General features: G+C 41.3%; 2 protein-coding genes across 3 annotated transcripts; one reads left to right on the forward strand and one right to left on the reverse strand.

The window, feature by feature from the left end:
• The first annotated feature begins 56 nt into the window (after nucleotides 1-56).
• On the forward strand, nucleotides 57-10641 carry LOC133408148 (uncharacterized). Its single transcript, XM_061686654.1, has 10 exons — nucleotides 57-145; nucleotides 240-285; nucleotides 2838-2980; nucleotides 3080-3209; nucleotides 4134-4403; nucleotides 4816-5109; nucleotides 5202-5374; nucleotides 5446-5577; nucleotides 5987-6037; nucleotides 7613-10641. The coding sequence occupies exons 2-10, from the start codon at nucleotides 243-245 to the stop codon at nucleotides 7787-7789; spliced, it is 1413 nt and encodes a 470-aa protein (XP_061542638.1). The 5' UTR covers nucleotides 57-145; nucleotides 240-242; the 3' UTR covers nucleotides 7790-10641.
• Nucleotides 10642-12949: 2308 nt separating this feature from the next.
• On the reverse strand, nucleotides 12950-24784 carry LOC133407865 (voltage-gated monoatomic cation channel TMEM109-like). Of its 2 annotated transcripts, XM_061686166.1 has the most exons (4): nucleotides 23959-24784; nucleotides 21259-21318; nucleotides 15345-15447; nucleotides 12950-13405 (listed from the first exon to the last, which is right to left on the reverse strand). In XM_061686166.1, exons 1-4 carry the CDS (start codon nucleotides 24196-24198, stop codon nucleotides 13050-13052), a joined length of 759 nt encoding a protein of 252 aa, XP_061542150.1. In that variant the 5' UTR covers nucleotides 24199-24784; the 3' UTR covers nucleotides 12950-13049. The 2 variants fall into 2 exon arrangements, with proteins under 2 accessions (XP_061542150.1, XP_061542149.1); XM_061686165.1 differs by lacking the exon at nucleotides 21259-21318.
• Nucleotides 24785-26445: the final 1661 nt, after the last annotated feature.

Below are 26445 nucleotides of genomic sequence, written 5' to 3' on the forward strand. Positions count from 1 at the left end.
GCAATGTGCAGTATGCGCACATCCTACGCAGTATTGACGCCCACGTGAGATCAAAGCCTCGCCCAGTTTGCGTGTCCTTTTTAGACTACCGCAATTTGCCGTAACTCGTCTTCTTCAAGGGGGGTAAACGCCCATTAATACCCGAGTGAGTAACGACAAGTTACTTTTAAAATCCCGTATGTCTTTTTGTTTCCCTGTGCGTTGACGGCTTCATAGTTGTCTGTGTTGTTTCTGTGCAGGTCATGTTGCTCGCATTCCTTCTGCTCCCATGTTTTTTCCGCTGTGGTGAGTAAAAGCTCAGCTCCACACAACCAACACGGACGCTACTCTCTATGGAAAGCCGTCTTTTACGTACATTTTAAGGTCTATGTACTGCTACGCGCTTTGTTCGCACTAGTTACAGGGGTGTCAAACTCATTTTTGTCGCGCTCCACATTGTAGTTAAGGTTTCTCTCACAGGGCCGTTGTGACTGTGAAAGCATACAAATCTTTAATCACCTCATCATTTATTTCTATTTTTTTTTTTTGGGTCCTCTTCGGAATCACCACATCATATTATTACACCCGAAATTTATAAACTAGTGTTGGAATCAGAAATCGGGGGTAATGGGTTCATATTTTGTAACACAAAAAATGCTTGCAATATCTCAATGTTATTTACGACAAATATGACGATTTGAAATCTTGGTACAGATTTTAAGAATCATGGAAGTTGACACACATGATTTGTCTTTGCGGGCCACATAAAATCATGTGGCTGGCCGGATCTGGCCCCCGGGCCTTGAGTTTGACACCTGTGCACTAGTAGGACAAATTAGCGTACTTGTAAAACAACTATTAGTGCCACTTTTGGCCTACTAGTACGCAATTAAAACTTTCTAGTAAACTAGTGTGCTGCACTAGTAACACTACAAGGCTCAATTAGTAGGTATTTGTTACACACTAGTAGCCTTCTGGACCCTACTAGTAGTATCAAAACACCCATATAGTTTTCCTACTAGTATGGTAAAGTCATCCTACCATTGTGCAAAAATGTCATACAGTGGAAGGCAGTTGTAGTGGACATTTTTTTTACTAGTAATGTGCACTTTGTCCTAACTAGAAAGATTAATCTTAAGGTCCATGTGCTAGTATACTAGTAAATGGACCTCAAGATGGATAGCAAGGGTATCACTTAAAGGCCTTCTGATACTCAGGCAAAAAAAAAAATCTTGATTCTACCACCCAAATGCAGAGTTGTCAAATGTTACAGAACGTCCGTATTTTGTTACGGAAACCACTGAACGCTGATTCGTTACGGCCGTAACACCGATTGTTCCGGATAATGGGGGAAGGGGCATCCAGCGTCCAACATTACTGGCCAGTACAGTGCTGTGTCTGGCCACCGTGACAAAAATTTCATGAATTAATTTTGCATGAAACAAATACAATATTGTTTTTAAAAAAAATCTGCTTGATGGCATTATATCATTACTTATAATAAATATGTGTAATATACGATAACATAACCTTTCTTAGTCCCACAATGGGAACATTTCCATCATTTCAGTAGCAATAGTGGATATAGAAAATATAACTATATGGTAAATGGACTGCAGTTATATAGCGCTTGATCTACACCAGCAAAATACCCAAAGCGCTTTACAAAGTCTCACATTCACCCACGCATTCATACACCAATGGGCAGCTGCTGCCATGCAAGGCGCTGCCAGGCCCACTGGGGGCAAATTAGGGTTCAGTGTCTTGCCCAAGGACACTTTGACATGCGGACAGTCAGAGGCAGGATTTGAACCAGCGACCCTTCGGTCACTGGACGACCCGCTCTACCCACGGATCCACGGACGCCCCAGATGTATAAATATATTATATAAATAGCATGCAAGAGAAAACATCTATACATCTCAATGATTGACCATGCAATTCAATGTATCAGCAATGTTATCGTTTTGTTTACAAAATAGAGGGTTGAGTTTTAATTGACTTTTGAGATCTAATTAATCTGATTTAATCGACCTTTTAAAACATTTTTATTATTATTTTTTTTTTTTTAACCAAGGTTGAGAATCGGTAAAGGCGAATTAATCCATAGACAGATATTTTTGACGGCAGCACGTCGAAATCTCATATACTTTGATTCGGGCTGCAACTGGGTCTGCCATAAAATCCGCAGTAAAAACATTAAAATAACAAATATCGAAGCCATAATTGAACAATTACAGAGTAATTATTATGTTGTGCTATTAAACAGTATGCATACTTATTTTTTCATCCTATTACAGTACATACTGCAATAACTGTCCCGCAGTAATGTTCTTGACAACATTTTGAAAATATGGAAATTCAGGCAAATTCTAACAAATTGTTTTTGCAGCATTCATTTGCTCCATTGGAAGGCAGAAACCCATTAAGCGCCTCTTTCGGAAACTAAGAATATTACATAAAAATGAGTCCCTTCTACAAACATTTATAAATGAGGTAATCTGGTAGAAAACTCCAAAGAGTTTCAAGTGTTGTGTCTTTAACAAAACCCATTTTACTCAAATTGTACGATTTAATCCAGTAAATAACAAGGAATTAAAGAAAATAGTGTTTCACGTGTTTCAATTGGACAAAAGTGTCCAAGATAGAGCCAGACAAAAAATGTGTGTCTGATTTATATATATATATATACTGTAGTATTTAGAGCCCTGACGTTGGAAACAACAAAGTCAGACCAAAATCCTCCCCTGTGGGAAGTTTCACATTAAGCCTGCTTAAATGGTAAAAAAAAAAAAAAAAAAAAAAAGGTGGACACAAATAGGAGCGTTAATATTATATCTAATTGTGTTCAATTCCAGGTTCCTGTATTACACAGTATGAATTGTGCTATGGTGGAACCTTTCGCTTTCCCTTCGACTATTCACCACCTGGATTCACTGGGAAGCTTTACTTCACTCCAAAGAATGGTGAAGGCAGGAGGCTCGTGTTTGAAAATGGCAAGGTGTGCATTCCATATTGATGAGGATCTCACTCAGAATCCTAAAAAAAAGCAAAGCTCAAATGTCATCCAAAACCTCTGTTGTGTTGTCCTCTTTTGCAGGCAGTTGACCCACGTTTAAAGGTTACCTCTGCCAGTCTTTCTTTGGAACATGTGACAGAAAAAGATAACGGCTATTTCTCAGTTCCATTTGGTAGCATGTTTTTAAATCGCATCTCACTGAAAGTTTTCGGTAAGATCATTTTAAACTGATACACTGACATTGGTGATGAATCCATATTCCATAAATGACTGTACTGAGTGGTTGAATTGTTCAACACAAACAAAGCACCTTCATATGAGGCCAATAGTATTAATTAGCATACTAGCCTAAATATCATCACATCACACAGGATAATCAAACATACGCACTAGCACATTACACAAACGATATCAAGTCATTAAACACACCTTTTGGCATTGACACCTAAATGTTAGCAACTGCAGACAAATTGTAATGGTAACGTAGACTTAATAACTGCATCGGGAGAGAGGGAGAAACTTACTTTTACCACCAGGCGCATTCAGGAAACAAATGAAACCGAACAACAGCACCAAGAGTCCACCAGAATGCGCCAAACTAATTATGCATTCCCTTCGCCTGAGCACTGAAACAGCGAATAACGGAGAATACGCTCTTAAAAAAAAAACGTGCAAAAATGAGAATTTGCAAATGCCAAACAGCGACTAAGGGCGGTTCACTGTTTTGCCAAGATACAAAAAAAAGAAGAAGTTTACCACCACTTTTTAAGATTTAAAACAAACAATAAACCTAGGTGAAAACTGTTTTTCTTATACAGTGGCCCACTGCATAATTGTCGTTCGGCACCTGCGGACACCTATTCGCGGCTTAAAAAATATATATTTAGTGTTTTTATTATTTGATTTTTGGGAGCCTACCCCCATTTTTCGCAGAAACTGCTTATTGGTGGTGTTTTCCTGTAATTGTTTTCTTTCCAGAAAAAAATGAACATGCATTTTTTTCATAGCAGTTATAATGGCCGTCAATTATTCGCAGCTTTTTGCTATTCGCCCTCAGGCTCGGTCCCTATAGGCGGGGGTCGACTGTACTTAGTAATTTAAAGTACACTAAGCATTTTTTTCTGTCTGTTCCTAGAATGTGCTGATGAGGTGCAGAGGTATTACCATGGTTGGTATCGTGTCGATATTCCCAGTCTTGCAGAAATCCTGGAATTCTTTAAAATTGACAATTCGGACCCAGTAATCCTGTGGAATCGCAGCGACACTCAGACCAGTGCCGCATCCAGGGGCCGCGTGAAGGAAAATGCCTGGGACATGTCAGAGCTCACACAGGATGACAACGGCTACTACAATTTTCGGAAGAAAGACTACACTTTGTTGTGGAGGAAAAAGCTCACAGTAACGGGTGAGTTTTGGTAGGAAATACAGTATATGTCATGGCAAAATGTTGACGAGCTTGTGGTCTTGGCATACACATGTCCGGGTGACGTAGTAGTTTACTCTAACTTCCTCTCAGTTTTCCAAAAATATACGTTAGGGTCACTGAAGAGTAAAAGCCTCTTCATACTCCCGCGGTCACTGATCAGATGAAACCTTACCTGCTGTAGGTCTACTAGGATTACCACAATTGTTTCTATTTGCTAAATGCCAGAATAATGAAGGATTTTTTTTTTTTTAAAGACCATTGTTCATTACTTTCTTCAAAATCAGAAGTTCACATAGAGTAAGCGTACTCGGCCTAGGATCAAATTGTATGAAAATGATCCGTGTACTGAACAACGGCTTGTCTTTAACAATCCCCTCTTTATCCCACACAGAGCACACAAATAAGTATCAACCCAAGGAGGAATCACTCCTCTTCATGCGATACCCTGTGAAATTTACTCCGTGGGACATGACCTTCATACCGGTCGGGGACGATTCGGATTCCATAAAAGTGATTCGTTCTGGACGTCTATCCAGAAAGCATGAAAACTTTTTGGAGCAGCGAATTTCCTTGGAGAGTGACGGCATAGAAATTACTCCTGTTAAGGTAGAAGATTCTGGCACTTATAAGTTCCGAGACAAAGATGGACACTTGGTGTTTATGACCAACGTGGAGGTCGAAGAGGGTGAGACAGCGTACATTTAGCGTAAATAAATATTTTGATGTATTATGGTATTTCACATGTATGACTTAGTCATCATCTCTCTGCTTTTACAGTACATGCCCCTGCGTATGTTTATGTAATCGTTTTTGTCGCCATTGTTGCTGTGGTGGCTCTCTGCTGTTGCTGCATCAGAAGATGCTGTTGTAAAAAGACTGCTTCCAAAACAAACCCTCCTCAAAGGACTCGGGAAGCAGCGCCAGGACCTGTGCAGCTAGTGCATTACCATGTAGGTACCACCTGAAATGACCTCTCAGAATCACAAACTAAAAAAAAAATAATTCCTTCTTCAAATTGCAGGACTCAAATCAACCCACAGGGCCAAGTTGCTCTGCGGCGCCACCTGCTGTAACTTACTCGTATCAGCCTGCGAATCCTGTCGTCCCACGGGAACCTTCCCCTGCGCCCGCCTCCGCCTCCTTCGGACCACCTGTAATGTCTTTTTCCACCTTTTATCCTGTTCAGTGGTATAGGTGAGCTGGAGCCTACCCCAGCTGACTTTGGACTAAAGGCGGGGTACGCCCTGGACTGGTCGCCAGGCAGTCTCTTTCCCAAAATCACCTGGGCCCGGCTCCAGTTTACTCGCGACCCTAACGAGTCTTAGCGGTGTAGAAAATGGTTAGAAGGATGTTTATTATTGCGGTTTTAGGATGCGGTGGTAGTAGTACTACACCGCGGCTTACTGACGTGTGTCCCTTTTTATTATTAACTGTATTATATTTACATTTAAGTTCTTTATAAAATGGCTTGACTACTGGATCTCATTGAGTAGTTGTGGCTGGCAAGTGTATATAAATCATCTTTATTCCGGCAGTGACTTAACATGCTGTTTCACCGTCAGGCGTACAACAGAGTGGATATCCATCCGGATCCGACCCCGACGCAGTTTGAGGTACACAGCCACACCAGATACAGAGATTTGTTGATTGCAGTACTTGTCTCTGCGTTAATCAGGTTCCGGACCACCTCCGCAACAGGTGAACTCTGTGAAGTATCGACCACATTTTTGGGGGATTATTTATACATATTTTAAAGCTGTATAAACCTCCCCAGGCTCTTATTAATCTTCCCATCACTTCTATTAACTTTTGAACTCTTAAACAACGTAAACAGTAATGCACAGTGGTACTGTACTCTATATACATTGTATTCCTTGTAATATATTGTAACAAATGCTTCATTTTCTTCTAGTTTTAACGGTAGGCTAGGAAGCATTTACTGTGTTTTACTGCAAAAAAACGACAGCATTCACGCTAAATCTCGCACGATGGCAAATTATGCACGATATGAATATGAAAAAAAATCTGCAATGCGCTGAATCCGCAATAGTTGAACCACGATATAGCGAGGGAACACTGCAGTAGTCATTTCAAGTCATGATGGTATCACACAGACAAGGTCTGTTAGTGTGCAGTGGAGATAAAGTCTTCACACCCCTGTTCAAATTCCAGGTTTTTGTGATATACAGTAAAAAATGAGAACTATATAAATCATTTCAAAACTTTTGAAGTATTTAAATATTTTGGAAAGGGTTCAAAATAACAACAACAACAAAAAAACTGAGATCAACTGTTATAATCAGGGATGTGGCTGTGTTCGGAATTAACCAATCACATTCAAACTCATGTTAAATGGGAGTCAGCGCATGCCTGTCCCCATTAAAAGTGCCTCTGATTAACACCAAAAAAAAGGGTTAGTTGTTCTTGTAGGCTTTCCCTGACATTTTTGTCATCACATCTTACAGCACAAGCCATAGTCCTGAGAGGGATCTCATTGTTCAAAGTTATCAGTCAGGAGAAGGATACAACAGAGCCATTAAATATACAGTGGAAGATGGTGAAATGAGTTCTCATCAAGTGGAGGAAATATGGCAGAAGAGTGACATTATCTAGAAAAACTGGACATCCCACCACAATTCATGAAAAGATGAGAACTGGTCAGGGAGGCTGCCAAGAGGCCAAACACAAACATTGAAGGATCTGCAGGAATGTCTGGCAAGTAGTGGGTGTTAACCACACATAAGATGGAAGCCTTCCCTTACAAATAAAAAAAAAAAAAAATCACACGCATACACTTGGTTGGAATCCAAGGTTGAACTTTTTGGCTATAATTCCAAAAGGTATTTTTGATCCAAACATCATGCTTGGGGCTGTTTTTCTGGAACTGGGGGCCTTAGTTAGAGTAGGGGGAAATTTAAGGACAGTTCCAAATCACAGTCAGTTTTAGCACAAAACCTTCAGTCTTCTGCTAGAAAGCAAAAAAAGAATGTAAGGAAAAGCCTACTAGAACATCTGAACTTGATTTGGGGTTAATCAGAGGCACTTTAAAAGGTGGAAGTTTAGTGCTGACTCCCATTTAACGTGAGTTTGAATGTGGTTGGTGATTAAAGCGTTGATAAAACAACAAATCTACGATCTGACCTTGAGTTCTACTTACCAAGTACATTTCTGTTTTTCAATCTTCCCAGGCTGCTGTGTCCACTGGGCACGAGGCCGCTCCCGCTCCGTCCCTGGCATTTGACTGTCCCCCCTCGGACCCCGGCCCGAGGTTTGAGCTCAAAGGGCTGCGCTTTCCCTCCGACCCGCCACTCTCCTCAGAACCCACTTTCGCCAGTGTTTACACCTCCGATAAGCTCAACTTGTAAGGGGCGTGCAACCACTGGTAGCCAGTTACACTAGAGGTGCCGATCCCACAAAAACATCAGCTACTCCATTGCAATTGTCAGGTGTAACTTGTACAGTATGTGGCTTTCTTTCAATAGGCAATCATCAGTATCCATTTGTTTTGTGATGCGTTTGTTGGCATCTACATTTTGTGTTTAATGGAAACTTATAGAGTGGTGGGGGAAAAAGCGGTGTAGCATGGGTTGCCAAAGGTGCAAGAGTTTAGAAGAAAAATAGGTGGGGGCATTTGACTCAATTCGATTAATCGACAATGGGTAAAATGATCAATTATTGCTATTTTTGATATTTTTACACGGATCTGAACTGCCCTGAATACAGTATTTGGGTAGAGTGGATGTAGCTCAACTAAGGTCTGATTTCGTCATGTTGTTCTTCTGTAGAGCGTAAACTAGTTGAGACTTAATCAATCAACAGCCCCTCTGCTGGTTGAAGCCAAGTATCTCAATAGCTTCAGAATATGATTAACCACCTTTGCCCCACAATCGAGTCTAACAATTAATTAACTGATTATTATGTCCCTCTAAAGTAGTTGAGGTCACAAATGAAAAGTATTGTATTACAGCCTAGCACCATCCCTCGCTTTTTTGTCCTTTATGGTCTGTGAAGTTGGGCCCGCTGTAATTTTTTTTCTCCTTCTCTGGCTGACGTTTAGATTATATATGTATGCAAATAGCCAGAGTGAAGCACGATGCCACAAACAAATGTAATGACTTGTTGCGTACAAAAAAAATATTCTTTTGCTGAACACTAGCAAGCGCTATGGTAGCCCCTAGACGGACAAAAAGGAACCAAAGGGATGCCGGGCTGGCAAACCCAGGTTGCGCTACAGCAGGGGTGTCAAACTAATTTTTGTCACGGGCCACATCGTAGTTATGACTTCCCTCAGAGGGCCGCTACAACTGTGAACCCACATAAATGAAAGATTACCTCATCTACTGTAATTACATACAGTATACACAACACATTGATGAATAAGCAGTTTTGAAATCAGAAGCCTATAAAAACATGTTTTTAGACTATTACATTTATTTTCAAAGTGGGATTGGTAACAAAAAAATGCTTGCACATATCGCAATGGTATTGCACCAGAACCCAATGAGCACTTTTGATTTGCTTTTGCGGGCCACATAAAATGGCGTGGAGGGCCGGATCTGGCCCCCGAGCCACCAGTTTGACACCTGTGCACGACAGGATCATGAGTTACTGGCAACCCAGGAGCTCAAAACTAGTCTTTCATCTCATAGCTGCAGTGCAGGTACATACTGTAGACAGAATTAGTCAGATTGTTTTCCATGGTCATACAGTGTTTACAAGGCCATTTGTTGATTGGCATGAGTCACAGGCCTCAATCATAACTGCCAATGAGACTGCTCTGTATTAAATGTAAAAGAGAACGGGACAGAAACATCCATCCTGTTCATTTTCAACAAACAAGCATTCACACCTATGGACATTTTAGTTCCCGCTTAACCTAACGTGCATGTTTTTTGGAAACCCACGCAAGCACTGGGAGAACATGTAAATTCCACACAGGAAGACCAGAAAACAAGATTTGAACCCAGAACCTCTCAACTGTTAGCAGCGTTGAGGAGTAACTAATTACATATAATGAAATGATGTCATTTCATTGTAATCTATTTCATTACTGGGGGGGTGGGGGGGGGGGGGGTAATTAAGTTACAGTTGAGAACTCCTAAAAAAGCTGACACTTGTGATTGGCTCTCTCTGCTTATGTGCCATGCTGCCATAGTCTCAAACGTCATATTTTTCTAAATATGACCTTGAAGCACCACCTTATCGTGCTGCTGCTTTGTGTACGAGAGTCGTGAAAAGTGTCTCTTGTGACTTTGAAATGAGCTATATGATATAACGTATAATCACGTTGCTTTAAGTGTTGCTCATGTTCGAATGTATAATGTACGTGTTCATTTGAACTTTTCTGATGCCTCAGGTCACATTTTGGAAAGGGGCTCGCCCTCAAATTGACCTCAGCACTTCGGGAACACTGCACTTAATACAAAACATTTTTTGTGTGTTCCTTTAGCATACACAAGTATGCCTGTGCAATCTTTGTTTTCACTGTTGAAAATTATGCAAGTTTTTTTTCATTTGCTTTATACAATAAAATGTATGCTGTTACTGATATTCTTCACACGTATATCAGCTTTGGAAACCTTTAAAAAAAAAAAACTGTGTGTTTTAATCTGTCATTGTGGAACAAATGTAAAGTGTGTACTTTATGTAACTGTTTTAAGTGCATGTAGCAACGGAAGTCGGCAAAATCCTCAGATACATAGGACCACTGTTCTTCAATCAAATCACCAATACTTGTGCCTAGATTTACAACAAACTAGTGAACTTATTTTATATTCAGTTGCATATATAATCACTATGAACTATAGAGCCTTTTAAAAGCCATTATCTTCTGTTGGCAAGCTGAAAATTGCAAATTTAAAGGCTTGTGTGGACCGGAAACAGCCTACCCTAAGTTGAGAGTGAACATACTACCTCATGTTTACAAACAGTTCCCAGTTCTTAATTGTTTTTAATTTTTTAAATCAGAACCAAAATTCAGAACTTGCTGCATCATCGTTAACAAATATTGTATACGCACATCTACGTTACACGTGCAGTTGTCTCGTTGAATTCAGCTTTTTGCTCTTCTGTCATGTTTGATGCAATTGTCTGTAAATACGCACAACATTGCTGTTTAGCTTGTGCACTTTTTTTCTTTTTTGTTTGCCTGAAAACATTTCATGGCGCGATGTGTATTTAACAAGGCGTGCATTAAAGCTACTATCTCTCTCCTGTATTGGTTTATCTTTTCTGGATATTTTTGTAGACATTTGGGTTCTGTTCTTCCCCCGTCTTCCTCCAAACCCTTGGACCTTGATTCTCGAATGAAAGGCACACTTTACTTTCAACAGAAAAGAGGACCTTGGACCACTGGCCAATAGTCCGGTCCTCCTTCGCCTTGGCCCAGTTGAGACGCTTCCTACGTTGGCTCAGGCTTAGAAGCGGCTTGACCCGAGGAACCCGACAGGTGTAGCGCATCTCCCTGATGCGTCTGAATGTGGTGGTTTTTGAAGCGATGACTCCTGCCTCATTCCACTCTTTCTGGAGCTCTGCTAGATTCTTGAATCGTCTCTGTTTTGGTAATCCGCTGAAGCCCACGGTCATCTCTTTTGCTGGTGCATCTTCACATTCACATTTTGTCCTTCCACTAGACTTTCCATTGATATGCTTGGACAGAGCAGCCAGCCTCCTTAGCTATGAACCTTTGTGGCTTACCCATCGTATGGAGGGTATCAATGACGGTCTTCTGGCCAGTTATCAAGTCTGCAGTCTTCCCCATATTGAACCCAACTGAGGCAATTGAACCAAACTGAAGCAGTTTAATGACACTTGGGGAAAGCTATGCAGGTGCTTTGAGTTTAGTAGATGATTAGTGTGTGACACGCAGTTTAAAACATTTATGGCCTCCAGAATTTGGGCTGATTTGTTCACCGTATTAATATTTTTTGAATTCCTGATTTTGTAGGTTTTATGAGCTGGAAGCCCAAATTGTGTTATGATAAACAAATAAATACTTGAAATTGTGGGCCCTGAATGTGTAATCTATGAAAGTTTTAACTTTTTGAACGGAATTATGGAAACAAACTTTTCTACCTATCCGTCCATGTTCTGAGCCGCTTCTCCTCACTAGGGTCGCGGGCGTGCTGGAGCCTATCCCAGCTGTCATCGGGCAGGAGGCGGGGTACACCCTGAACTGGTTGCCAGTCAATTGCAGGGCGCATACAAACAAACAACCATTCACACTCACACCTACGGGCAATTTAGGAGTTGTCAATTAACCTCCCACGCATGTTTTTGGGATGTGGGAGAAAACCCACGCAGGCACAGGGAGAAGATGCAAACTCCACATAGGCAGGGCCAGGGATTGAAACCTGGTCCTCACAACTGTCAGGCAGACGCTCTAACCAGTCATCCACCGTGCTGCCTAAACTTTTCTATGATATTCAAATTTTCTGGAAAGGGTCTGTATATTAGAGTGGTGACACCTTCTCTGGATTCTTCACTTGACCGTCCTTGATGACTGTAGGAAGGATTTAAGACGGAACCGGAGAGGAAGTGTGACAGAAGATGGCCGGCGTGAGTTCAGAGTATCACATAAATCTTCAGCTGACTGCAACAAGAAACCAAGCAGGTGCAGAAGCCTGTCATCGGGCCCGAGGTTGACGTTGTTGGAGGACACCCACTTGGTCCAGGTCCTCCAGCACCTTACATAAATTCCTATTTATATGTTTGCGTTGCAGAAGAGAGGAATGTATGACACCCTGACGTCACCAGGTGGGTTTACTGTATTTGGTACAGTAAAACCTGTTTTCATGTCCTAGTTTTCATATTTGGTATGTTTGATACCTTTTTTTCTAGACAGATACCAGTACACTGCAAATATTTACTCTTGAGGACTCAACAATACTGGCAGAGTACCGAAACGACTAATACTTTTAATATGTAAAATGTAAATTAACACAATGACATAATTGTGAACAAAGACTCGTAAATTCCGTATAAAGGGTTCAACTAACTGCAATCTGAGCTCAAAACTCAAACAAACAATAACACTCCCACAGACAACTGTAACCTTCAACATAAAAGCACACAGTATAATAGTTTCACGACACTTTCTTGGGTCCTACGGTGGTCTATTTAACATTCACACACATAAACGAAAGAGTTAAGAGTGCGACTGAAAAATAACCCAACACGGGGCCAAGGAAAGTGTGGTGTCGCCATTTATTTAGTCCCAAACGCAAAACTCAAAAGTGACAAGAGCCCAGGTGTCCGATGCTCACAAATTGCGGAATGCAGTTAGTTCCATTTGAAGGAAGCCTCGTTAGTGTTTATCTAGTATTAACGGCATCACGTTTGTGACCCTGTATTTTATTTCACATTTAACCATGAAGCACTTCAAAAGGTCAAATGAAGTTAACCTGTCGAGGTTTCAGTAAATTAGTGCACTTTAGGTTCCTCCTGAAATTTCACTTGAAAGTCGAATATCCCTAACTTTTTATGTAGAGAAAATGTACTTTATAAACAACAAAATCAGATTCTAATTACTGATTAAAAATCCACTTTTATTGCCCACCATAGTTTGAACACATAGAAACCAAAACTGATCGCTCTTCACTGTCACCTTTGTCCAATGTTTCCTCACTAGTTGCCTTTCCTCTTTTCCACTGCCTTCACTCGGCCTTCCAGGCTCTTCAGACGATGCTCGAGCGCACCGTTCTTGTTCGAGCCGGTGGTGAGCAGGGTCAACAAGATGTATCCCAGCACCAGGCCGCCCAGGCGCACGGCCGTGGTGTCCGCGCTGGCGCTGCCGTCGCTCACGATCATGGCGAAGAGCCACAGCACCGCTGCCATTTTCACCAACCAGAAGACGTGGCGCAGCGTGTCGATCACCAAGCGCAGGAGGATGGTCAGAACCCAGTAGCCGATGACGGCCACGACACCCCACTGGGCCACGGTGGTCACGCCCTCTGGGGTAAAGCGGGGTAGCGTGAGGGCAGCTGAGAAGCGAGAATACAATTGTGAAAAGTCACACATTGCTGCTGCTAGTTGCATAGAAAGGATTTCCATCATTAGAAAAAGACACACTTGACCAGTAGTTCTCAGACTTTTACAACTACCAACTCAAAAAATACTTGGCTCTGCAAGTACCACCAATCATGACTAACAAAGACCCTCTTCCATCACAATCAATTTTCTTCTGTTTTATGCATAACATAGGTCAAAATGTGTCTGTGACAAGGTTTAAGGTTGACATCTATACAGTTTGTCGATTGAATACAATGGCCTTCGAACACCAAAACCACTTGCAAACAACAGGATTTTAAATCCCCGAGGGCGTGATGCAGTTTTGGGAATTAATATTCAAGTACAGGTACCACTTCATTTCTTAAAGTTTGCATAAATATGTCATAAAATGTAGTCTGATTGTCATCTAAATCACAAGAGAAACAGAGTTTGCGTAAACTAACAACACTGCACAATTATGTTTTCATAGAGCATAATATAAACATTTCCAGAACAGGGAGGAAAGAGTAAGCCCTGGATTTAATAACCGTTTGACCATCCTTTGGCAGCAATAACCGCAACCAAATGTTTCCTGTAGTTGCAGATCAGACGTGCACAACGATCATGATACATTTTTGACCATTCCTATTTACAAAACTGTTGCAGTTCAAGATTCCTGGGATATCTGGTGTGAACAGCTCTGCTGAGGTCATGCATCAAGCTTCTGAATCAGGTTGAAGTCAGGACTTTGACTGTGGCACTCCATAGCACATTTTCTTCTTCTGAAGCCATCCTTTTGTTGATTTGCTTCTGTGTTTTGGATCATTATCCTGTTGCAACACCAATCCTCTTTTAAGCATCAACTGTTGGACCAATGGGCTCAGGTTTTTCTGCAAAATATCTTGATAAACTTGTGAATTAATTTTTGCATTGATGATCGTAAACTGTCCAGGCCATGAGATTGAAAAGCACGCCCATAACGACACTCCCTCCATTTTTCACAGTTGGTATACGGTTTTGATGTTTGTGTGCTGTGCCAACATATGGCTTGTGTGTTCCTCCCAAACAATTCAACTTTGGTTTCATCTGTCCATGGAATATTTTGCCAATAGTGCTGTGGAACATCCAAGTGCTCTTTAGCAAACTTTCAAACATGCAGCAATGTTTTTTTAGACAGCAATGGCTTCCTCCATTGTGTTCTCCCATGAACCCCCTTCGTGTTTAATCCCATACGGTAGATAAGTCAGAGATGTTGACATGTACCGGTCATTTCATTTCATTCAACTGTGCTTCGTAAGCGTGTCTCTTCGTAGGTGCCATTTTCGGGGGTCCTTAGCTAAACCGATGTTGTTTTGCACAATGCACACCCCGGCGCTATATACCTACTGGGGGTGTGCCTTTAGCGTCCTCCTTCACGCTCACCCTTCACCTCTGCATGAAGTACTCAGTCACGTCCGCCTCTCCTCTATACAAGCAGCGTGTCGGCAGGAAATGCTCCCAGTCAGTCAAGCGGAGCGTTCATCACACACAATTTTGGAACTCTGTGCGCACATAAGGCGCGCCGCATTATAAGGGGCCCCGTCCATTTTGGAGAAAATTTAAGACTTTTAAGTGCGCCGTATGGTCGTGAAACTACGGTATTCCTTTTTATGGGGGGAAATGTATGTATATGTAGCGATTGTGCATATAGTATGTAGGTTATGCATGTATTTCGGATGAGGCTTCTTGATTGATAATTTATCCGAGGTAAAGATAAGGGGCAGAATATAAATAACTTTTACTTCTTCCTAATCCTTTTTGGGCCGGCACTATAAGTTGCTTAGTTTGGGGATATTTATATTGTAAGTTTTTTGTTGCTTAGTTTTTTCCTCCTATTTTCACTTGTACCTTCACTGCAAAAATAAATAAATAAAAAGAGACCCTACGACCCACCATCAAATCCTGTGACCCTGAGGATCTCTGTGACATACACGGCGATGACGTTGAGGCCACTGGCAGCTCCTTCGGCCAGGAAGCGGATCACCGTCCCCAGAAACTGTTTCGGTTCAGAGAGGACTCATTTTAGCTCGAGACAGTGACACTCAAATAAGGACAATGCATTCTGAACATGTTCATCACCCAGGAACCCTGATGTGTTAAGAACCCTGCTCAATTTTGCCTCCATGCACACGAAGATACACTCAACAGACAACTTGGAACATTTTCAGAATCTAATGAGATTCAATACATGTATGAAGAAGGCTGCAATAAACAATGCAGTTTGAAACCGTTGAGAACTAATAATATAACAATTAGTAGTTCATCCATCGATCCATTTTCAACACCGCTTATCCTGGTTAGGGTCGCGGGGCGCTGGAGCCTATCCCAGCTGACTTCGGGCGAAAAGCGGACTACACCCTGAACTGGTCGCCAGTCAGTCGCAGGGCATATATAGACACGGAAAACCATTCACATTCACATTCACACCGTCACTGAGTGGGAACTGAACCCACGCTGCCGGCACCAAAGTCAGGCGAGTGTACCACGACACCAGTGACCCAATTAGTAGTTATTTTAAACAACTATTTTTGTTAGATGTAGTGTGCGTCACAAATCACACACTGACACCTTCAATGCCTCACAGAAAGTCGGAACTCAAGCTACAATTCAAGTAACAAGTGCAGTTTAGTACTATACATTATTTCAAAAGCATTCTCTCCACCACCTCTGATCAAAATTGTAGTACTGTAGTGAGTAGCGACCCTGCAGTTGTGTTACCTGAATTGGTGTTAGACTTTACAATTTCTGACTGTCTGTGAGGACTTGAAGGTGTTTTGCATGTGAGTGGATGAGTGAGTCTGGGGTGGGGCGGCTGCCCCTCAGACTGGGAATGTGAGCTTGTATTTGGACGGTGAACGCAAACAGTTGCACTCGCTGAGTTGACAACTTAAAAAAAAATAATAATAATAATCAATGACATCATTGATTAATCGACATCACCTGGACTACCATTAAGAGAGCGTCGACTACAAAAAAAAACAATGTAGTTGTTCAACCACTACGACTAGTGTGCAAAATTGTCTTGTGAGGACAAAAAGCATACTAGTAGATGGATATTAAACTGGATGTCAAGAATATTGAAAAATTGCTCAGCATCCATAGGACACATTTGGCACTCTCGTAGGACCACTACTTGTTACTAGCGAGGCAAAACTCCTTGCGAATTGTACAGCTAGTGACAGTATAAAACTTCACTAGTAGTCTTACTTACTAGTAGTGCCAGACATCAACAAGTGCAGTTTTGCCTCACTAGTAACATGTCTCTGTCCTACTATTATGCCAAACCTGTCCTACTAGTGGGCAGAAATGTCATACAGTAGTGGAAAGTCATTACTAGTAGGAGTTGTTCTTCTATTGTGCTGAATCCCATATATGCGCAACCTGCAGAAGTCCGCATTCCAAGAACTCCTCCTTGTTCGGGTGAATCATGAAGAGGAACGTGACATGCCACCCATGGGAACTTTAACTTTTTTTTCTTCTTTTCTTTAAACAAGATGTCACCGTAGAGCCACCAAAGATTACAATATTCCATGTTTAGGCTTTGTTTGTGTTTACATCTATCATATTTGTATAAATAAATGATGTACATAAATTTAACTTTTTCCGAAGACACCATCCATAAACAACTCACTTTTAGTAAGTTCTTGTCTGACTTTGTCATCATCTGATTTAACCAAACAAGAACTTTTCACCCAACCAAACGTACTCAACAGTTTAATCCGTCATTAGTCAGTATTAAGCAAGTCATACTTGTGAGACATACCGAAAATGGGAATGAGTTTCAATACAGCTCTTGTATTAGATCTCATTAGATTGTGCAAGTGTACCTAATGTTGTGGCCAGTGAGAACTGCTGAACTGCATTTTATCATCGAAGAAATGTGTTGTTGACTTGAGCCACCAACTGCGTGAGTGACAACAGCTGCCCTGCTCTATTCCTGTACCCTCCAAACACTTGCACACTGTCACACTCACACAGGTGCCATCCGTCAAGGTCGAGGGTAGCCCCACCAGTGGCTGATCTGCACGTGCTCCACGAAACACTGCCTCAATAAGTGACGACTATTCAGCATGTCAGAGCACGACTCAGGCATCTTTCGCCTGGGCGGTATGCATGTGTTTCACAAAAATCTATTGATGCCTCTAATAATAATACATTTTTAAAAATACAGACCGTCTTGCATGGGGGTGCAAAACTCTAGGAATTTTCAAAGTACAGTAGTAAACTTTCCATGAGGATTGACAAATCTTTAGGAATACAGTAGTGTCTTAAGAGTTTAATTCGTTCCGTGACCATGCTTATAATGTTCTGCAATTTTCAGTCAGAAAAATAGCACTGTATATTATTGTCCTTCATAAAACACAATTATGAAATAAGTAAATAGAATATTAAAAAAAAAAAAAAGTTTTTACCACATTTTTTTGCTTCTACTCAATGGACATAGTGCTGCTTGCTCTGGTATGTTCGCCTTGTCCAGTATAATAGAGACATACGGTTGGTTATACATGAGGGAGCTCAAAACTCCACAGCAAGCTACAGTAATATATAAGTTGTTCTTTCAAGAGGATAAATAAAATATGCCTGTGAGTATTGTTAAGGTCTACGTGTGTAGCTCCACTGTTTGTGTTCAAATATCTGTTGCTTCAAGGTATATAACACGGCGACACTGATGCGATTCATGAGCCCATCTATGGCATTTTGCATTGTTTGTTAATATTAAGCGAAACAGATTTACATTCAGCAAAGCTATGTGGTTGTTTTAAATACACAACTAGTCATTCTCTTTGTTTTATGATCAGTCTTGACAGTGAACGTCAACTGGGAGTGGCATTAAACAGCTTGAAGCCTGCTTTTCGAAGAATTGTTCACTATCTGCCAAACTTCTGCTTGTTTGGGAGTTGAGCTGAGTGCCACCCTACAGCCCTTGTATCTCAAATTTTTGCTTACAAGTCAAAGCAAAAAAATTGGCCAAACGACATCTCGTACCTTGAAAAACTCACAAGTCAGCAGGTCACTCTTATTCAAGGCATTAAGTGTGCAACTTAAAATACATTAATAAATACTTCCACAAGATCTCATCTTAACTTACAATGAAAGGTTACTTGAAATCACCACCCCTTTGCAACCCTGTAGTATCGCACTTGTAATGCTGTGATTGAAAGAAAGTAAAGGAAGAGGATGAAGGTCACGTGTGGAAAAAGTCTGACTATAGTCAGCAGTCTGAGAATGAGTCAGCTCGCAGTCTGTTCCACAGATAAAAGTAACGCAACCAGTTCACAACTAAAATAATGAAATATAGTTTTAAGTTTTTAGTTTTAAGTGCAAGACGAAGGAATCATTTTACACAGAATAGAGAAAAACATGGTTCAATCAATACTTGTCTTGGGAAGCCCAAGTCAGTATAAAAATTAGTAAAGTATAAAAATTAGCATTCTTAAGTTCAATGACCCCAATTACTTTGCAGTATTTAAGTCTTGAATGCAGGAAGAACTGAAAATTCATTTCCCCTGTTAAGAGCAAGAACAAAAAAAGATCATGAAAAAGTTAAGAACATTATTTTCCACACTGATATAAAAAAGTCCTAACCGATTAGATTAAAGTTCCATTCCGGTTTCAGATCCAACTATTTTTGTTTCCCTCTGCACTAACAGAGGAGTGGAGCAGAAGCAGACACACATGTACAACTGCACATCTAAAAAAAGAGCCAATAGAAAAGATGGGTCAACAAAAGATGATAATGCTTAGATTTTCTCATGATACCGGGAGGAGTTTTCTACTTGGATTTTTCTTGTTTTTGTTTAAAATCACCCATCGGTATGACACAGTGCATTTCTACACCATTGTAGTAATAAAAAACAATACCATCGTGACAGTGCTTGGAGGTTGTGCACATGTTGCGGTTGATCTCGACTTTTTGACTAGTACCACTGAAGTAGGGGTGAGCAAAGCATTGCTCTATTTTTTTAAGCATTTACATTATCAAGAGTCCAGTAAAATCTGTTGCATTAGTTTAGCCGTTTTTCCCCCCTTGAAAGTGGTTACCGTATTTTCACGACCATAAGGCGCACATAAAAGTCTTAAATTTTCTCCAAAATGGACGGGGCGCCTAATGTGTGCACAGAGTTCCAAAATCTGTAAATGTTGTGTGACTTTAATGAGCGCTCCGCTTGACTGAGTGGGAGCATTTGCTGCCGACATGCTCCTTATATAGAGGAAGGCGGACGTGACTGAGGACAGCATGCGGACGTAAAGGGGTAAGGGTGCGCGTGACAGAGGACGCTAAAGACACGCCCCCAGTAGGTATATAGTTCTGGTATGTGCATCGGTTTGGCTGAGGACCCCCGAAAATGGCACCTACGAAGAGACATGCTTATGAAGCACAGTTTAAACTGTTAGCTATTAGTTACGCGGAGGAAAATGGGAATCGAGCAGCTGCAAGAGAATTCAAGATCAACGAATACCTTGGTTCGCAAGTGGAGGAAGCTGGAAAACGAGCTTCGCCAAGTCAAGAAGGCGAAGCTGACTTTCCGCGGAAATAAGGCGAGGTGCCCCGAGTTGGAAGACCAACTCGAGCAATGGATTAATGATCAAAGAACAGCCGGGAGAAGCGTGTCTACAGTCACCATTCGACTGAGTGAAATAACTCGGCGCTTGTCATCATTCCGGGAGGCTTGACGAAGGAACTCCAACCGCTGGACATCGGTGTAAACAGGGCGTTCAAAGTGAAGTTGCGAGCAGCGTGGGAGCCATGGATGACAGATGGCGAACACAGCTTTTCTAAGACTAGGAGACAGCGCCGGGCGAGTTACGCCACAATCTGTGAATGAATTGTGGATGCTTGGGCTAACGTGTCTGCTTGCACTGTTGTTCGAGCTTTCGTAAAAGCCGGCATCATTTCTGTGGAGCCGCACGGCAACGAGACTGACTGCGACAATGACGAGGGAGAACCTGGCCTGTTTGATTGAGAACTTGCCCAGCTGTTCATTTCGGATACAGAAGATGAGGACTTTGATGGATTTGTGGATGAGGATTGATCAAAAAATAACATGAGTATGTTGTTAAATACTTCAATAAACTGAACTCATTTTTGCTCCCGCTGCCTTTTTAAAAACGTTGTTTTAGCGTGCATGCATGCTACCGTATGTTTTAAGCTAGCGTATGTTTTACCATGCCTGCGTCCAATAATACGGTGCGCCTTAAGCATGTGTTAAATACAGAAATAGACCCCACAACTGCACCTTTTAATACGGTGCGCCTTATGGTCGTGAAAATACGGTATTTATAAATTATTTATTTTATTCTCTCATTAAATTGGTAAATTCCTTTTGTGTAAATAATTTGACCAAAAACAAGATTTTATTTTTAGTAAATGATATAGAATCTGACTATATAAATGTAACAATTTACATATTTAATATTTATTTCAATTAATTTATTGAGTAAAATTCAAATAGAAAATACATGTTGATAGAATACGGCTGTTGTATCTTTTTCAATAAAAATGGTTAATTGTAGTTACACTACGAATTTGATGAAAGAATGAATTTAAAACATGAGAGTGATTTATTTTAAATGTTTTACCTGGCCCATCTGTCCGTATAAAAATCAAATGTGGCCCTTGAGCACAAAAGTTTGCCAATCCCTGCACTACAGCATAAACATAACTAAGCATCCCTGGGTCCCTTTAGAGCTGCTATATAAATCTGATTTATTGTCATTTATAATTAAAGCTTTTGGACTGAGCAGAGCATGTCATGCTGTACCAAAAAAATGAAGCCAGGCGTAAACATCCCAGAAGGTTTCTTACCATGGCCACTGAACGGACGTTCTCCTGACCAAGCAGTGACTCTAGAAACAAGAGTGCACTCTAGGAGAGATGGAGTAAGTGGGTGAGATGGAAGAGGAGATGAAGAAGAAATGAGGTGGTGAGATCAACAAGCAAAAGGGAGGGTGAGGGGACATATAGTTGCATGGGGGACATGACAGGGTGGAAGAGGTCCTATTAGTGATCAGTTAAGCTTTGAGCGAACAAGTGGCACATCAGAGCCGGCCCGAGTCATAAGCAAACTCACCACCCGTTTATTTTTTTTACTTTAGTTTTAAGACAATATCCAATTTAGGTACACATTTTAGCTCCAAACAAAGTATCCATCCATGCATTTTCTGTGCCACTTATCCTCACTAGGGTCACGGGTATGCTGGAGCCTATCCCAGCTAACTGCGGGCAGGAGGCGGGATACATCCCGAACTGGTTGCCAGCCAATTGCAGGGCACATACTGTATAAACAACCATTCACACTCACATTCATACTTACAGGAAATTTAGAGTCTTCAAATAATCTACCGTGCATGTTTTGGGGATATGGGAGGTAACCGGAGTGCCCGGAGAAAACCCACGCAGACACGGGGAGAACATGCAAACTCCACACAGACGAGGCCGGATTTGAACCCGCGCCCTCAGAACCGTGAGACGGATGTGCTCACCAGTCGACCCCCGTTCCGCCTCAAACAAAGCAGACGCGCATAATTTGCTATATCGGGCCACATTAAAATAAGCGGCTGGCTGTAGTAGGCCCCCAGGCATAGAATTTGAACCTGAGGCCGAGATCAGTTATTGTCAAGTGTGGTACAAAACTGTACATGGGGTCCCTCTAGTGGTAGGTAAAAGCATCACAGAATTAAATGTTCAAAACCTGCATAACGTAACAGTGGATTATTTTAGTTTTAAAGGGGCAATATTTTGCCCAATCAAGTTTTACGAGTGCTTGGGATGCAATACTGTCTCTATGGAGCCGCGGAAAACGTGAAATATTAATTAAAATCATCCACGCATTCCTGAGCTCCAGATGTTTTTATGCAGAGAGGCCTGAAATCAGCCCATGTGAATTTCTCGAGCTTATCTACGTCACTAGTGAAGATCACCGCCTTCCCTTTCCTCTCCTGAGCCAGCACTGTCAATATAAACACGTGTGCTCTCACGAGTGGCTCTTCTACACAGAGGCTACCAATCAGAAGAAAGGGGGCAGTCTAAGCTAAATATATACAAAACATACAAAACTGGGTCAAACAGAAGTACCTGTCAGAGGGGCCTTTTCTGGACACTTGTATGACAAAACCAAGGTGTTTTTTTAAATGAAATTGACACTTTTCTACTAAATCCATGTTATAGAGTCACTCTACAGGTCTAAATAGCCATAAATACAGGATTTTTAATCAAGTACAGTACATTTGTTAAGTACAGTCCAGTTACATTTACATAAATGTGCATTTAGTTTACTTTGGAACCGTTTTCCACACGTTTATACTGTTGCCTTGACTTAAGAGTTTCATTCTTTCCATGACCATACTCGTAACTCAAAACATGGGTATCTCAAATCATCTTAACCAATTGAAATGAATGGAAATGCCATTTTTTCCATTGTAGCCCCACATTGTGGTCCTTTTGGTGTGGACGACTTAGCCATCAAGGGCCTGTGCATTATACACATACAGCCAAAAGAGAGTTCCACAACTAAGTGACTCAATAAACTGCAGTAATTAGTGTTTTTTTTTTGTTTTTTAAACAGATAAATAATATATACCTGTATTGTTATATTGTCCATCCCCGTGTAGCTACCATTTGTTGTGAAATATTCTTGTGCTAAAGGGTTATAATACCACTACATTGATGCTATTTGTTAGCCTGTGTAAGGCGTTTAGCATTGCGAGCTAGCATGAAGCGAGCGGATGGCAAATTTGTGTGGTTGTTTTAAAGGCAGAATGTTTCTTGGTTTTATGTTCAGTTAGACGGTAAATTTCAATTGGAAGTGGCAATAAACAACAATAAGCCTCTTTTTTTTTTTTGAAGAAGAAGAATTGTTCACCAACAACTGCTTATTGTGAAGCAAGCTGAGTTGAATTGGCTGCCACAATCTAGTGCTCATCTCAAAATGTTTTCACAAGACAAAGCAAAAAGAAATAATAATAATAATAATTGGCCAAGCGGGGACTTGTATGTCCAAAAACCCAGAAATTAGGTTGTACAGCAAGGGCCCACTGTATTTTGGTATAATATTTTTATGACATTTTTCCCATATGGCAGCACAGTGGCCGACTGGTTAGCACATACACCTCACAGTTCTGACGTCCTGGGTTAAAATCCAGCCTTCCTGTGGAAAGTTTGCTTGTTCTTCCCATGCCCGCGTGGGTTTTCTCTGGGTACTCCAGTTTCTTTCCACATTCCAAAAATATGCAAGGCGGTTAGTTGAAGACTCTAAAATTGTCCAGTACTTCGTGTAAAATGTTTGACAACCACGCTCATAGGCGATATTGAGAGGAAAGGGGAAGGGTGGGGGTCAAAAATGCAAAAAGGACTTATGAATGATCAATATTAATGGCAGAAATAGAGCCCCCCGAACTAGAATTTTGCTTAGGGCCCCATGCAGGCTTGGGCCGGCTCTGTAGCACACGAATGGCGTTAGGAAAGAACAAAGAGTAAATTCAATTCACTTCAACCTTTCCCTTTTACCTCTGCAGCTGATCGGATGGCGCCGACTCCCAAGAGTGACTCCACGTAGCTGTGGAACTCCTGGCTGCTTCCGCCGAGCATGCCGCGGAGGGTGACCGTCGGCCGGCTCTCCTTCCCGGCCGCCGGCGCCTTCAGCTTGGCCTGTTCGGCTCCGGCATGGAGCACCGCTAAAGCCAACAGCAGCGGCAGCACACAAGACGGCCGCAAAAAGTGGACCAACGCTCGCGCACTAAAAGCCATCGTTGGTGGATTGGGGAGCAGTAAAATTAATAATAATGAAATTTTAAAAGGTATCGAGACGGTCGAGGATACGCGACACTTAGGTCAAAATGGACTGAAGCCGACGATGTTGAAAAGCAATCTAAATCAATAAAATACGTTTATAGGGCGTATATCCTTAAAAAAAAAGCGTGTTAATAAGTCGAATTGGATCGAGTATTTAATTCTAAACTTTGGCAACGTCCAATATCCAATCTTGCTTCCAACCTCTAAGCGCCTGTTATATCAAAGACTTTCTATTGTATTGTAATAATAATAATAAAATAAAGATCTTAAGTGCAGCAATGTTCCAAAAGTCTTGACGAAAACACCGGAGGGAAAAATCCTGTACGTGGCTTTGAGCTGACCACGAGTCTTCAAAATCTTCTTTTTTGAGCTCGGAGCCGTAAACAAAGTCACGTCTGGCGGCCTTTTGTCCTCACACTTACACTAAATTAGGATAAGGTGGGGTAAGTATCAAGCTAAGTATTCAAATTCTCACCGCGTTCAACGACTGCAGCGTAACACACAAATAAGACGACGTGTGGCTCCCTGAAGAGAAGCAAAAGGGATTGACGCAGGGGTGCATCTTGGGACTTGTAGTTATTGTTGCCAAATCAGTTTCCGAGGACGCATTTTATGTCATCGCGTAATCACGTCGAACATGTTTTGGTTGAATGTACAGTATATTGAAAATATTTGACAGCGTTCACATACCTTTGAATAAAAAAAATTTTGGAAAAAGAAAAAAAGGCCACCCACCTTAGCAAAACAAAAAAACAAACAAATAAAAAAACCTTTGTCAACGTAGCAAATGTATTTTTAAAAAATTCATCCATCCATATTTAACTTACATAACGTATATTCGCTTGGTTTTAACTGTAGTAAATTTAGCAACTCACAATGCTCCTTTCCAGCTAGGCAGACAGGCCATGTGTTTTTCTAACTGTACAAAATACAACCCCAATTCCAATGAAATTGGGACATTGGGTTAAACATAAATAAAAACAGAATACAATGATTTGCAAACCATGTTCAACCTATATTCAATTGAATACACTACAAACACAAGATATTTAATGTTCAAACTGATCAACTTTATTGTTTTTAGCAAATAATCACTAACTTGGAATTTTATGGCTGCAACACGTTCCAAAAAAGCTGGGACACGGTCATGTTTACCACTGTGTTACATCACCTTTTCTTGTAACAACAATCAATAAACGTTTGGGAACTGAGGACACTAATTGTTGACGCTTTGTAGGTGGAATTCTTTCACATTCTTGCTCGATGTACAGGTTCAGCTGTTCAACAGTCCGGGGTCTCTGTTGTCGTATTTTACGCTTCATAATGCGTCACACATTTTCAATGGGAGACAGGTCTGGACTGCAGGCAGGCCAGTCTAGTACCAGCACTCTTTTACTACATAGCCACGCTGTTGTAACACGTGCTGAATGTGGTTTGGCATTGTCTTGCTGAAATAAGCAGGGGCGTCCGTGAAAAAGCATGTGTTTCTCCAAAACGTGTATGTACCTTTCAGCATTAATGGTGCCATCACAGATGTGTAAGTTACCCATGCCATTGGCACTAACACAGCCCCATACCATCACAGATGCTGGCTTTTGAACTTTGCGTCCATAACAATCCGGATGATTCTTTTCCTCTTTGGCCCGGAGGACACGACATCCACAGTTTCCAAAAACAATTTGAAATGTGGACTCGTCAGACCACAGAACACTTTTCCACTTTGCATCAGTCCATCTTAGATGAGCTCGAGCCCAGAGAAGCCGGCGGCATTTATGGGTGTTGTTGATAAATGGCTTTTACTTTGCATAGTAGAGTTTCAAGTTGCACTTAGGGATGTAGCGCCGAACAGTATTTACTGACATTGGTTTTCTGGTGTTCCTGAGCCCATGTGGTGATATCCTTTACACATTGATGTCTGTTTTGATGCAGTGCCACCTGAGGGATCGAAGGTCACAGGCATTCAATGTTGGTTTTCGGCCTTGGCGCTTACATGCAGTGAGTTCTCCAGATTCTCTGAACCTTTTGATGATATTATGGACCGTAGATGATGAAATCCCTCAGCCCATCTTTGCTTGTGAATGACTGAGCAGTTTTATTAAACACAACCTTCCAACTTCATTGAAATTGGGGTTGTATAACATGTCGTTTATATGGGAAACGAGTGCAATTTAGTGAGTCACTTTTCTAAACGTTGCAAAAACT

Source organism: Phycodurus eques, chromosome 9 (genome assembly GCF_024500275.1).
Source record: "Phycodurus eques isolate BA_2022a chromosome 9, UOR_Pequ_1.1, whole genome shotgun sequence".
NCBI lineage: Eukaryota > Metazoa > Chordata > Actinopteri > Syngnathiformes > Syngnathidae > Phycodurus > Phycodurus eques.